The sequence below is a fragment of the Rana temporaria genome, chromosome 4 (assembly GCF_905171775.1).
Source record: "Rana temporaria chromosome 4, aRanTem1.1, whole genome shotgun sequence".
NCBI lineage: Eukaryota > Metazoa > Chordata > Amphibia > Anura > Ranidae > Rana > Rana temporaria.
Genome location: NC_053492.1, coordinates 297,847,355 through 297,862,226, shown reverse-complemented (window position 1 = coordinate 297,862,226; position 14,872 = coordinate 297,847,355). Strand labels below are relative to the sequence as shown.

At 44.1% G+C, this 14,872-nt stretch overlaps 1 protein-coding gene across 1 annotated transcript in view; it reads right to left on the bottom strand.

The window, feature by feature from the left end:
* The window catches only part of PEX7 (peroxisomal biogenesis factor 7), a 323,869-nt gene that overhangs the window by 169,184 nt on the left and 139,813 nt on the right, over window positions 1–14,872 (bottom strand). The window contains exon 7 of the mRNA XM_040350504.1: window positions 4,713–4,826. Within this exon, the coding sequence (XP_040206438.1) occupies window positions 4,713–4,826 (114 nt within the window). The remainder of the gene's footprint in view (window positions 1–4,712; window positions 4,827–14,872) is intronic.

Below are 14,872 nucleotides of genomic sequence, written 5' to 3'. Positions count from 1 at the left end.
AATTTTGTTTCTCATCAGTTTCCTGTTTTTTTAAATGCATGACATGATTACAAGAAAGTAGGCTGACTGCACACCCAAATATAGATTTCACAATGAGGTAGGGTGACAGAATGAGATTTTTACAAGAAAGCAAGAAAGCAGTAGAACAATTCTAATGTTGTGTATGGCTCTGGATATTGAGGCAATACATAGCAAGAATAAATAAATTAACCGAAGCATTAAAGCAAATTATTAAGGACCCTTTCACACTTGTGCGACCTGAAAGTTGCGAGATTTTGTCGCAATTTTGATGCAACTTGAAGCAATGCCTGTGTAAATCTTGAGATCTATGGATCTCAAGTTGGATCTAAGTCGGACCAAAGCAGTGCATGGACTACTTTGAAGTCGCACATATATGAATGGTACTCATTGGAAATCATGGGGTACGACCATGTGTGAAAGGGGACTAAAGCTACTACTTTTTCTGGGTCTGTGATTCAAAAGTATTCAAAAGAATTATCACTTTTTTTTGTAGATTATTGCATCCTTGACAGAACAAGGTACATATAGTACTTTTTTCCATCTCCTTACAAGCCCTTGAACACTAGCTACGATGTCGAGCAGACAATCCCCCTTCATCCTTGGTGTACAGCAATCCAGCGCTACAGCTAGGAAAAATATATCTGCTTTGCTAACAAGCACCTGTTTTTGTCTCCCAGCCCTTGCCTGAGACAAGCATCGGAAGGCTAGAGGTAGAGACATCTCTTTGCTAGCTGCAGCATCAGATGGCTCTGCACCAAGTGGGGTGGGCTGCCCAACATCCAAGCTAGTGTTAGAGAGCACCTAGGGGGATAGGATGTAGTACTATGTGTACTTTGTTGCATTAAAACCTCAACAATGCTTTTAAAAAAAAAACTCTTCTTCAACTCAGAAACAGCCAAGCAACTAGCATTTTACAGAAGATGACCATCATTGACCACTTTCCTCGTGAAAATGGCAGTCAATTCAACTTGTTATCTTGCATGTTGTTTGCGCAGCAATTTTTAAAGCGCTTTTTTTGTTTAAAAAAACGTTTAATGGATAAAAAAACAGTAAAGTTAACCCAATTTTTTGTATAATGTGAGAGATGTATAATTATTTTGTATAATGTGAAAGATATATTATTATGATGTTATGCTGAGTAATTAGATACCTAACATGTCATGCTTCAAAAAAAGTGTAGTGGTGCCAAACTTCGGTACTTGAATATCCCCATAGACAACGCTTTAATTTTTTTTTTTTTTTTACAGGTTACATGTTTTAAGTTATAGAGGTCTAGTGCTAGAATTATTGCTCTCGCTCCAATGTTCGCAGCGATACCTCACATGTGTGCGTATGCGTTCACAGCTGCGAGCGAGCACACAGGAACAGTGTCGCTTTATTTTTTTTATTGTTAATTTTACTTTCATCTTTCTAGTTTGATGTGATGCTTTCTTTTTAATATTTATTTTTTTTATCACTTTTTTCAGGTCCTATTTACAGTGAAATATTTTTTTTTTCTCCCGCCAGCGCATCGCCTCAGTGTGAAAGCCCTCAGGCTTTCACATTGAGAATGCTGGGGCAGGAGTATTTCAGGCGTTATTTATGCACTATTTTTAGCTCTAAAACACCTGAACTACTCCTCAGTGTATAAGGGGCCTAAAAGAAGATATCTGAATGATGCCTGTAGCTGCAGGCATCATTAAAGCGGAGGTTCGCCGGTAAAATGGTGTTTTTACCCTTAGATGTATGCTCATTTAGTCTAGGGAATCGGGTTGTTGTTTAAAAATCCGAGCATTACTTACCGTTGTAGAGGGCGATCTTCTCCGCCACTTCCGGGTATGGGCTGCGGGACTGGGCGTTCCTTCTTGATTGACAGTCTTCCGACAGGCTTCCGAAAGGCTTCCGACGGTCGCATCCATCGCGTCACGATTTTCCGAAAGTAGCCGAACGTCGGTGCGCAGGCGCAGTATAGAGCCGCACCGACGTTCGGCTTTTTTCGGCTACTCGTGACGCGATAGATGCGACCGTCGGAAGCCTTTCGGAAGACTGTCAATCAAGAAGGAACGCCCACTCCCGAAGACCCATACCCGGAAGTGGCGGAGAAGATCGCCCTCTACAACGGTAAGTAATGCTCGGATTTTTAAACAACAACCCGATTCCCCTAGACTAAATGAGCATACATCTAAGGGTAAAAGAGCAGAAACGGCCTTTATGGGTGAACTCCCGCTTTAACCACTTCAGCCCCGGACCATATTGCTGATCAATGACCGGGCCACTTTTTGCAATTCGGCACTTCGTCGCTTTAAGTGAGAATTGCGTGGTCGTGCGACGTGGCTCCCAAACAAAATTGGCGTCCTTTTTTTCACACAAATAGAGCTTTCTTTTGGTGGTATTTGATCACCTCTGCGTTTTTTATTTTTTGCGCTATAAACAAAAATAGAGCCACAATTTTGAAAAAAAATGAATATTTTTATTTTTTTGCTGTAATAAATATCCCCAAAAATATATAAAAAAAATATTTTTTTCCTCAGTTTAGGCCGATACGTATTCTTCTACATATTTTTCGTAAAAAAATATCGCAATAAGCGTTTATTAATTGGTTTGCGCAAAAGTTATAGCGTCTACAAAATAGGGGATAGTTTTATGGCATTTTTATTAATATTTTTTTTTTTACTGGTAATGGCGGCGATCAGCGATTTTTTTCAGTATTGCGACCTTATGGCGGACACTTCAGACACTTTTGACACATTTTTGGGACCATTGGCATTTTTATAGCGATCAATGCTATAAAAATGCATTGATTACTATAAAAATGCCACTGGCTGGGAAGGGGTTAACACTAGGGGGCGAGGAAGGGGTTAATTATGTTACCTGTGTGTGTTCTAACTGAAGAGGGGGTGGGACTGACATGGGGAAATGACTGATCGCTGTTAATACATTGTATGAACATACGATCCGTCATTTCTCCCCCTGACAGAACCGGGAGCTGTGTGTTTACACACACAGCTCCAGGTTCTCGCTCTGTAACGAGCGATCGCGGGTGCCCGGCGGTGATCGCGCCTGCCGGGCACACATGTCGGAACCAGGGGCGAGCGGGTGGCACGAGCCCCTAATGGCTGATTCACGAGATGACGTATATCTACGTGATCTCGTGCAGCCGAGCCGACCTGCCGCCGTATAACTGCATCGGCTGGTCGGCAAGCAGTTAAGATATCACCGCTCAAAGTCCGCAACGTCATATGACGTTTGGCAGGCGGCGAGCGTTTAAATGATAAACAGATATGACTTCCACATACATACACTATTTTAACAAAAGTAAAAGTATTGGTACGCCTGCCTTTACAAGAACATGAACTTTAATGGACCTTGTTTGTGCACTGGTCCAAATCATTTGGTGGTTAGGGGGATTATGGTGTGGGGGATGTTTTTTAGGAGTTGGGCTTGGCTCCTTAGTTCTAGTGAAGGGGAACTCTTAAGGTGTCAGCATAGTAAGACATTTTGTTCCACCATGACTGCGCACAAAACAAGGTCTATAAAGACATGGATGAGCGAGTTTGGGGTGGAGGAACTTGACTGGCCTGCACAGAGGCCTGGCCTTACCTCGATAGAACACCTTTGGGTTGAATTTTAGCAGGGACTGCGAGCCAGGCCTTCTCGTCCAACATCAGTGCCTGACCTCACAAATTGGACCTGGAAGAAAGGTCTAACATTCCCATAGACACAATTCTAAACCTTGTGAACAGCCTTCCCAGAAAAGTTGAAGCTGTAATAGCTGCAAAAAAAGTGGGCCAACTCAATATTAAACCCTACGGACTAAGACTGGGATGCCATTAAAGTTCATGTGCGTGTAAAGGCAGGCGCCCCAATACTTTTGGTAATATAAGGCCAGATTCAGAGACAACTTACGCCGACGTATTTCTTGATACGCCGCGTAAGTTCTAGGATGCGCCCTCGTATCTATGTGTCGTATTCACAGTACAAGATACGCCTGATTTTTGGCTTCCTACGACCGACGTAAGTCTCCTACGCCGTCGTATCTTGGGTGCATATTTACGCTGGCCGCTAGGGGCGCTTCCATTGATCTACGCGTTGAATATGTAAATGAGCAAGATACGCCGATTCACGTACGTACTTACGCCCGTCGCAGTAATCTACGCTGTTTACGTAAGGCGTACGTCAGGCGTAAGTTTACCCCTCATAAAGCAGGGGTAAGTGATGTTAAGGTATGGACGTCGGAACAGCCGTCGTATTTTACGTTGTTTACGTAAGTCGTACGTGAATGGGGCTGGGCGTAAGTTATGTTCACGTCGTACACATTGAGCCGTCGTATCTTAGGGAGTATATGCGACGTGATTCTGCGCATGCGCCGTTCGTACGGCCATGCATTTACATGGGGTCACGATTCATTTTAATACAACACGCCCACTACCTGCCTACTTTGAATTAGGCGGGCTTACGCCGGCCTATTTACGTTACGCTGGCGTAAATATGGGAGCAAGTGCTTTGTCAATACTCAGCTTGCCTCTCAATGTTACGTCGGCGTAGCGCATATGAGATGCACTACGCCGGCACAAAGATACGACAATGTACCTGAATAAAGAAACATTATTTTTTTTTAGCTGATGAGACTGTTTGCTGTACCAGCTTCAAGTGTATCCTTTTTATTTGTATTTGTAAGGATAAGTAACAAGAAGTTGTAAATGCAAACTTACTTTGACTCGTCTAATAGCATAATTATGACCCTGTAGTTCAAAGACGGGCTGCCTTATTGTCCTTATATCCCATCCTTTTATACTGCAATCAACAGCACCAGTCACAAGAAGGTTCTGGGGGGAAAAACAAGAGTATATTACTGTACAGAAATCACACATGGAACAATAAAAATGCTCACTAACGGGCAGTTTTTATTTTTTTTATGAAAGCTTGTTTATAACTATGCTTTTTCTGTTCTACACCTTTCTGAACAGGATCAAAAAATAGTATAAAGGTGCAGGGACCCATCAGCACTGGAGCATGCTTAACACCCAGTAGGCATGGCTGCACATCCAAAGTTTCCAAAAGTGCCTTTTATTACAGACGGTCAAATTACACCAGAGACACCAGGTGTTAGTCACGTAGACGCGGTTCACACATCTGATCTGTGCTTAAACGCGCTTACGCGACTAACAACTGGTGTCTCCGGTTTATTTTGACCGTCTGCAATAAAAGGCACTTTTGGAAACTTTGGATATGCAACCATTTCTCCTTTTTCTTACGTTTTTACGGAGGCAGCTGGGCTAGCCCTCCTACTTGGTTCCAATCAAGGTATTGCACACACCTGGAGCAGCGGATTCCTTTTCTTTTGGCCTAGTAGGCATACTCCACCTCAATCTTTGCACTTCACCCTACTATTCCTCTCTCCCCTCCCTGCTGTCCTTTGTCGGAAAACACCTTTACACTTTCAGGCTCCTGCACCACATACTGCACTTTTCTATTCTCGTCCCCAGTGAGGCACCCCACTCTCCCACACCTTCTCTTTTGCAGTGTTAAAGCAGAACTAAACTTAATCTGAACACCACAAACTGAAAACGCTGTTTAATTAATTTTTAATGTTCAAAGCAAGCTCACCCATTCATCTACGTCTACATTTTTTGAGAAATCACTTTGAAAAACATCCCCCTCCCAGCATTTAAAGCTGCCGCCATCTTGAACAAGGGCAGATGATTCATGCAGCATTTACTTCCTTGAATCCATCTGCCCTTACCTCTGGCATGCATCCAGAAGGATGTGCTGGCTTACAATACCACTTATAAATGTTTTGGTTGCTAGAACAGCCTGGAAGAATTACAGTTCCTGTAGCAATGAAAATGTCTCACTTCCAGTTAAACGGGCAAACGACGTAAAGCTATTTTAATGTTCACAAATTTGCTCTATACATACAAAAATCAGCACACTATTGTCAGATGTTTACTTTCTCCGTACCTTTGGCTGACCATAAATTATACAGTCTGACAATCTGTACAATCTCCTTTAGATCAACTATGTATTTCAAGTGCCTGCCTTGATACTGACTGAATTCATTGCAATAGTTTGTCTTCAATTTACAAACAGTGCATCCGGAAAATATTCACAGTGCTTTGTTTTTTCCACATTTCGTTATGTTACAGCCTTATTCCAAAATGGAGTAAATTATTTTTTTTCCTCAAAATACAAAAAACAATAACTCATACTGACAACATGAGAGGCGTTTGTTTGAAATATTTGCGAATTTATTAAATACATTTAAAAAAAATATAGGATTTTTGTACTCACCGTAAAATCCACTTCTCTGAGTTCATGGACGGACACAGCAGCAATTGACCTTAGGGTATTATATCCTTCCTTCCAGGAGAGACTAGGCAGAAAAAACAGCACTTCAAGTGTTAAAACACTTTTCAGTACAGCTCCTCCCAGGGGGCGTGGTCCCCCAGGTATAACCCACTCTCTGACTCAGCAGCTCCAGATCGTAACAAGCAGTACAAACAAAAAGGAGGGGTGGGTGCTGTGTCCGTCCATGAACTCAGAGAAATGGATTTTAAGGTGAGTACAAAAATCCTATTTTCTCTTCCGTTCATGGACAGACACAGCAGCAATTGACCTTAGGGACGTCCCCAAGCAGTGTCAAAAAAAATCGAGGGGTGGGAAAAAACACAGCAATTAAGCTTCACCCCAAACAACCAGAGTCCCTCAACGGAGGAACTTCAACCTGAAACAGCCGCCTGCAAAACCTTGCGGCCAAACGAGGCATCCGCAGATGCACTCACATCCACCTTGTAAAACTTGAAAAGGTGTGGATTGACGACCAGATCGATGTCTTACACACCTGTAAAACAGACGCCTGATGGCGGAAAACCCAAGAGGCACCAACCGCCCTGGTCGAATGTGCCGTAACCAGAAAGGGAGGCGCCCGTCATTTTTGGGCATTGGCCTGGAGCATGACCTGTCTGATCCACCTGAAAATGGAGGCCGACGAGACCGCCAGACCTTTCTCAGGACCATTCACTGACATGAACAGTGAGTCCGATCTCCGGAGCGGAGCTGTAGCAGACAAGTACGCCCGTAGGGCTCGCACCACGTCCAAGGGAAGTGACGTGGCCTCCTTCGAGTTCTTCGGCTGAGGACATAAGGATAGCAAAACAATGTCCTCATTATAAAAGAGCCCTGCAAGACAAAGCCGCCAGATCAAAAAACTTGTCTGACTGAAGGAATGGCTACTAAGAAAGACCACCCTCTGGGACAGAGAGAAAGAGGAATCTCCCGAATGTCCTCAAACGGAGCCCTTTTGAAGCACTGAGAGGACCGAATTCAAGTCCCACGGAGGCAGTGGAGGACACACAGGAAGGTCACAAGCCTGACCCCATGTACAAACGTACGCATCAGGGAGTGCGTCGCCAACGGATGCTGAAAATAAACAGCCATGGTCGAAATCTGACCCATAACCGTACTTAAGGCGAGAGCTTGACCCACTCCCCGCTGTAGGAACAGCAGCATCTGGGACAGCACATATGTGCGGGGGTGTCCTTTCATCTCTGCACACGAAGAGATGTAGGCCTTCCACGTACAATGGCAAATCCTACGTGAAGTAGATTTCCGTGCAAGTAGCATGGTAGAGATCACAGAGTCCAACGGACCTCGGACCTCCAGCTCCTGGCTCCCAACAGCCATGCCGTTAAAGCCAGCGACTGTAAAGCAGGGTAAGGTAAAATCGGACCCTGCGACAGAAGATCTACTCTCAGGGGTAGAATCCAAGGGACGTCTGCCACCAGACGCACCAGGTCCGCGTATCAGGAAAGGTGCGGCCAATTCGGAGTGACCAGGATTGTTGGCATCCCCTCCGCTTCCACTCTGCGCAACAGGTGAGGGAGAAGCTTCAGAGGTGGGAAAGCGTAGATTTAGGCGAAAGTGACCCCACGGTGCCACCAACGCGTCTGACGTGTCTGCCCAAGGGTCTCTTGACCTGGCCACGAAACGTGACACCTTCCGATTGAGACGGGACGCTCAAAGGTCCACGCCTGGCGTGCCCCATTTTTGCCACAACTCTGAAAACACTTCCGGGTGCAACGACCATTCTCCCTGGTCCAGTGTTTGGCGACTTAGGTAGTCGGCTTGCCAACTCTGCACCCCCGGAATGTACACAGCCGACAGAGCCGGGGCTAACAAAAAAGTCCCAGAACTTGTTCGAGCTTCAGGCGTTTTGGAGCTTCTGGCTTCAGGCATTTTGGAGTGGAGATGTGAACCATCTCCATAGAGAATAATAGATTTTTTCCCCTCCAGCGTTTTGTAGCTTCAGGCTTCAAGCTACAAAACGCTCAGGTGTGAATGGGGTCTTAGGCCTCATGCACACTGGACGTTAAAATAACGTTATAAAAAATGCCAGTAGCTTTGCAGTGAGTTTTTCAACTTTTTTCAACGTTTTTTCAATAGCGTTTTTTTGCATTTTCCGCATTAGCGTTTTTTAGAATTTTTTGGTTGAAGAAAAAAACATTTTTTTTTCAATGGATTAAAAACGTTAAAAAACGCTGGTGAGTGACGTTTTTGAGCGTTTATCAGCGTTTTTTGACGTTTATCAGCGTTAGAGCATTTTTACAGCTGGGGTTTTTTTACTGCTCAAAAACGCCACTGCCCAAAACTGCTGATAACATGTGTCTTCTTTTTTTGCAAATGTGATTCCTTGGTCCTTCAATGCCTCCTGTGGTTACCTGCAGTCCATTGTTTGGTCACATGGTGTCTGTTTGACTCCCAGAAACATCGTTAACTGCAAATGCTATATTCCAGGAAGGCTCTGTTACTCAAGTGGTGAGCGGGATGCGAGGAATACCCATCTATATGGTGAAACATGTTGAGAACTATGCTACCTTGCTCTACCCACAAGTATTGTATATTGTAATCCTCCTTTTTGGAGTACTTACCTTTTTAATGGTTTTGAATAAAACATATATTTTATGGAATCTTTATGGACCTATTGAACATGCACCTAAAAAAACATAATTCCCAATTCCACACTATAATCCAGGGATGTGGTGTTATACTGTTGGTATATTGTCCATAGGCTGAACTATTCCTTGTTAAAAATAAGTGTCTATAATACACTGTTTCACCCTGCTCTGCACATGCTCCCTTACTCTCCATTGTTAGGCACTGTCAATTTTGTAGAGGTGGATCTTCTGAAAGCCCTAAGGCTCGGTTCACAATAGTGCGGGCCGTGTGGCCCCTGTTTGCTCGGGCACGGCAGCTCATTCGAATGAATGGGCAGCTGTGCCGTGTGAACCACAGTAAAAAGGTGCATGCACCTTTTTAAAAAAGGAAGCGCAGGGAAACTGCATGATCTCCCATTCAGAATGAACGTCAGCCCTGTGCGTCTCGCAAGAGCAGCGCGATGCAGGTGTTGGAATTAATGTGATACCTGCAACCTCAACTGGAATGTACTGCGGGCTAGTGTGAACCTAGCCTCAAGCCTCATTGCACTCTCCAATTAAAGCAAAATCAGGCTCACTTCTGCATAGAAACCAGTCAGCTTCCAGGTTTTATTGCCAAAGCTTAATTGAAAAAGCTGAGGTTAGAAGCTCATTGGTTTCTATGCAGAAGTGACCCCATGTGTTAGCAGGATGGGGTTCAGCAAATCACAGGACAGCAACTGTCAGAACCCAGGAGGCCTCTCATCTCTGTTTCTGTCCTCCAGAGGTGTCCTCACACAAAGTATATAAAGCTAAATAAAACTGTTTAACTATAAATAAACTTACAATAGCATATATTTTTTTTAACAATTAATTATCAAAATAAAGTTACAATTGATTTTATTTTACCTGTCAAAATATTTACAATCTTATTCGGCAATTCTTGTTATTCATCCACGATTAGCACACTGCATAGCCAAGAGAGTGACATTCTAATTCTCTAAACAATAAACAATACAGTGCTCCTCTACCCGAACCTGCCAGGCTGACTAGACAATGAAGGAGCACCACCACATTAATTAGGTCATATCCCTCTTCTTTCTCTTCCTGTAAGCAAGCTATCAATTCTTGACATACAGTACATGTTGAAATGGCAGAACTGTAAAACAAAGGACTGCCTGATTAACCCATAGTGTTGGCCGTCCCTCTCTAAAATAAAAAAATTAATTTACAGCATAAGAAATTAATTTAAAGCAGCTCAGTTGTCAATTCTCCAGCTAAAATGTATTTGGAAACCAGGGGTCAAATACCAGGGATATTTGTCCATTAAGGGCCCACAGGCGCCGCCTCCCCTTTCCATCGCCGCCGATACCCCCTATTCATGCATCCAGCCCCTTTCAGGATGCCAGGGACATGAATTACAGCGGCAGGGTTTTTTTCTTTTAAGCACCTGACTAGAGCCAGAGGCTCTAATAGGCTTCAAAATAGGGTGGGCTCCAGACGCAGAGGATTGCGCTAGGAGCCCTCCAAGGTGTGTTAAAATAGCGAAATGAATAGAATACTGAATCGTATCTCCACCAATCAGAAAGCGTGGGTGTGAGACACGTTTCCCGAAAAGAGAAGCGTTCCGATTGGCCGCCAAGGAGGAGGGAGATGCCCGCTCATGACGCCCATGGAGGAGAGCCAGGGAAGCCACCGAGGTTGAGGTAAGTGCACCGACCGACTGACCCTACCCGGTGAATTACCACCAGCCACCACTGTTGGAAACCATTATCATTGTAGTGATCTGGAAATCAGCAGAAGAACTACCAACAGCGGCAGAGAAACAGGAGATGGAGACTTACAGAAGCATCAGTTTCTGAGGAAACGTTAAAGCGGTTGTATACCTGCATATGCATTTTTTTTTTTTACACCTGCAAGGCAAAAGACATAATGAGCTAGTATGCACCGCATACTAGCTCATTATGATATACTTACCTCGGAACGAGGAGAAGAGAACTTATCTGGTCCACGCCGAGCGAGATGTCATCTTGACTCGGCGTGTCTTCCGGGTATCGCCGCTCCAGCGCTGTGATAGGCTGGAGCGGCGATGTCGTGCGCGCGGGAGACTTTAATTTGGCAAGGTCCGGCGGCTGTCGGTCCTTTAGCCGAGGATCCCTCCTGCACATGCGCCGCTGCAATCAGCGGCGCATTGCAAAGGGAATATCTCTATATTCTCTATACCTACAGGTAAGCCTTATTATAGGCTTACCTGTAGGTAAAAGTAAAAAAAAAGGCTATACAACCATTACATATGGGAAAAAAAATAGCTCTGTATATACTTTTTTTAATGCCTTATTAAAGATAAGGCATTAAAAAAAGTATATACAGAGCTATTTTTTTTTCCATATGTAATTTTTGTATGTAAGGGTCCTTTTAAAATTCTTTGTGTATGGATACTTCCGGTTCCGGCACCACATGAGGCAGAGGTAGCTATACACCACTCCCGCCGCCCTCCTCACGAATCCTGCTACTTAGCTCAGCCAGAGCATCGGGGAGACCCCCATCCATCCCCGCCACCTCGTGGGATCACATGGACCGCTTAGTGGAGAGATCGTACACTCGAGCGGTGTCATTCACGGTACCCCCCGCGGGAGACGTGGCAGCAGGTGAAGCCACGAATCCTGCATCTCCAGCAGGCATCGCGCAAGCGGTAGTCACCCTGCTGGGTCCCACTCTGACGACCACCATAGACGCTGCAGTACACAGAGGACTGGAGCAGCTCCACCTGGAAGTACAGGTCCAAGCCCATGGGAGTGCACACATGGAAGAGAGAATATCATCTCTGATGCCGCGTACACACGACCGTTTTTCATGACGTAAACAATGACATTTTTTAAAACAGTCATTAAAAACGATCATGTGCAGGCTCAAGAGCATTTTTCTCAACGTGAAAAATGGGCATTAAAAATTTAGAACATGCTTTCTGCCTTAAAAAATATGGCTGTCACCCTAGTTACCTCACGTACTGAAATTAGAAAACTGCTGGCAGACTACTACACAACTTTATACTCTGCAGACCCGAATGACCAAACGACTGTGGAAGCCCTTCTAGCTAAGATACGTTTACCTAAGCGTCAGGATGCATACCTGGAGGGTCTTAACGCTCCCATCACCATTGATGACATCCAACTGACAATCAAATCTCTTGCATCTGCCCCAGGCCCAGATGGCTACACGGCCGAATTCTATAAATTAACAAAAGACTTTATCCCTGACACCATGAAACATGTCTATGCGGCTATGTGGGATGGTGGCTGTTATCCCCCTACAGCAACACAGGCACATATTAGATTAATTTCCAAAAAAGGTAAAGATCCCTTACTACCGGGCTCCTACCGCCAACCAATCTCCGTAATCAACGTGGACGTCAAAATCCTCTCCAAAATAATTGCATCACGCTTGGCTCCTCTACTACCCTCTCTATTACACCCAGCCCATTCTGGCTTTGTCCCGGGACGATCGGCCACCCTAAACATGCATAGGGTTTTGATGGCACTAGAATATGCTAGATCACACACTGACCAAGACGTCGATATAGTGTCGCTTGACGCTGAAAAGGCTTTTGACAACATCAGTTTGTGTTGGCTATTCGGAGTAATGACAGACTTTGGTTTGTCGGGCCCAATCGTGCGCTTTCTACGGCAAATGCACGAATCCCCAACTGTGTGGCTGGTCACGCCAACTTCATTTCTGATACTATCCCCTTGACAAATTAAAACAAGGCCGGGATGCCCCCCTCCTGTCTACTTTTTAACATCGTTATCGAGTCTTTATGCATAATACTCAACTCACCTGACGGTGTTAGTGGCATCACTTTAGGCAACCAAACACTTCGATCTGCCCTATTTGCAGACGACATACTGCTGTTCTCCACCGACCTCTCTCAGACTTTGACAGACTCAAGAGAGCTCTTTAAGATCTTTAGATTGTGCTTGGGCTTTTGAATTAACATTGACAAAAGTGAAGTTCTTTCACTCCACCCCAGGATGTCTGTTAAAGTGGAGTTCCACCCATAAATATAACATTACATCAGTAGTTTTAAAAAAATGTCATTAGTCCTTTAAGAAAAAAAAAAGATTTTTTAGATGCTTTCAAAGTGTTGTTGCTAGGCAGAATAGTTAATCTTCCCACTTCCTGTACCTAGGTGCTTAATACACCGCACAGACTCCTGGGAATGTAGTGGGTGTAACTTTCCAGGAGTCTGTGCACTCCCCACTTTAGAAGAATCATGTGACTTGGACAGTACAGGTGCTGAAACCTGATCTGAAACCTATTACACTGCTTGTGCAGCACTGAGCATGTGCGAGATCTGCAAGGCTGAAATCCAGGAAGTCATACAGCCTGGCTTCATGATGCCCACACTTAAGATGGCCCCAGTCAATTTCTATTTTATAAAGTGTCTAAATGCTGTAACAACCTAACAAATGGACCTTAGTTTACAGACTAACTTTACTAGAATACATTAAGCTTGTGTATTACAGGGGTATTTATATTTAAAAAGTGAAATTGTGGCCGGAACTCCGCTTTAAATGGCAACATGTACCCCCATTTGCCATAGCAAAGCAAAATATCGCATATCTGGGCATTCGTATATTGTAAAGGAGCTGGAAGCTTGGGCAACCTTCCCCCTCTCGATCTTTGGGAGATGCCACCTTTTTTAAAATGGTGTCATTCGCACGCCTACTCTACCCAATGCAGACCATACCTCTTCTTTCGAAACACTCTGATGTACAAAAAATCCACAAGGCATTGTCTGCCTTTATATGGTACTGCAAAAAAACATGCATTTGCGCTGCAAAAACTGTGTCTCCCCCAAGTCTGATGCCTGCCCAATATGCGTTTTTACAATCTCTTCTGCCTACTTAGACAGGGCCTTGACTGGCTGTCTGGAAGATCCAGACATTCCAATGCCACACCTGAGGGTGCTTCGACCTTTACACATGCCCTATCAGCTATCCTCCATTCGAATCCTAACAAACTACCACTTCACCTCAAGTGTACTCATCAGAGATACAATTATAAGCTGGAGAGAGGTGCAGAGACTACTGGGGCTACCTTCCAGTATTAAATGTCAATTGCCAATCCAAGGCAAGAGACTCTGTGCTGAACTATATTTACAAGATCACTAAAATACGGATTCCAAAACATCATCTTATATGCCTGCTCAGATGTGAACCACCCTTATCCACACCATCAGCAAAGGGTGCACTCAACATTTAACATTGGACTCATATATGTCTCCTGGTTGCCCGCAGGACTATCATGCCACATTGGATCAAGTCAATACTGCCCAATCTACTGGCAGTGAAAAAAGCCCTCATCACAGTTTTATCTGGAGAAATTAGACACCATTGTAGTGAACCTCCGCTCAACCTCACAATTCTTTGTGAGATGGTGTAAATTTATAGAACTCACGTTCACCCAAAAGGACTTTAAAGAACTCATGCAACTATTTTGCTATATGGACTGGTATCTCAAACGGTATCTTGCAAACTCCCTAGGCTACCTAAAACTATCCAACTTGTCCGACCCCTCTGCTTTCTTACCGCCCTGAACAATAACCACAAATTCAGGAAGCTCTTTGACGTTCATGACTTTCTTTTTCACATCCAATAATCTTACTCATCTCCACTGTTATAGCTAGGCTCTGAGTTATAGCTAATCTCTGAGATTACTAATTCAATACTCCAAACGTTGCTTCCACTCCTGAAGGTTCTAAGGTTTAAGTTGTCGTTTCATCCTAAAACACTGTGTTGTATTAATGATATACAGGTAATTATGATTTCCCTACCCCCAACCCCCCCCCCCCCCCCACACCTCATGCCCAATTTCCAATTGTTTACTTTTCTATATGATTGTATATGCCTCAGAACTAATTTTCTATTTGCTAATATAATGTGCAAATCCCAATAAACATT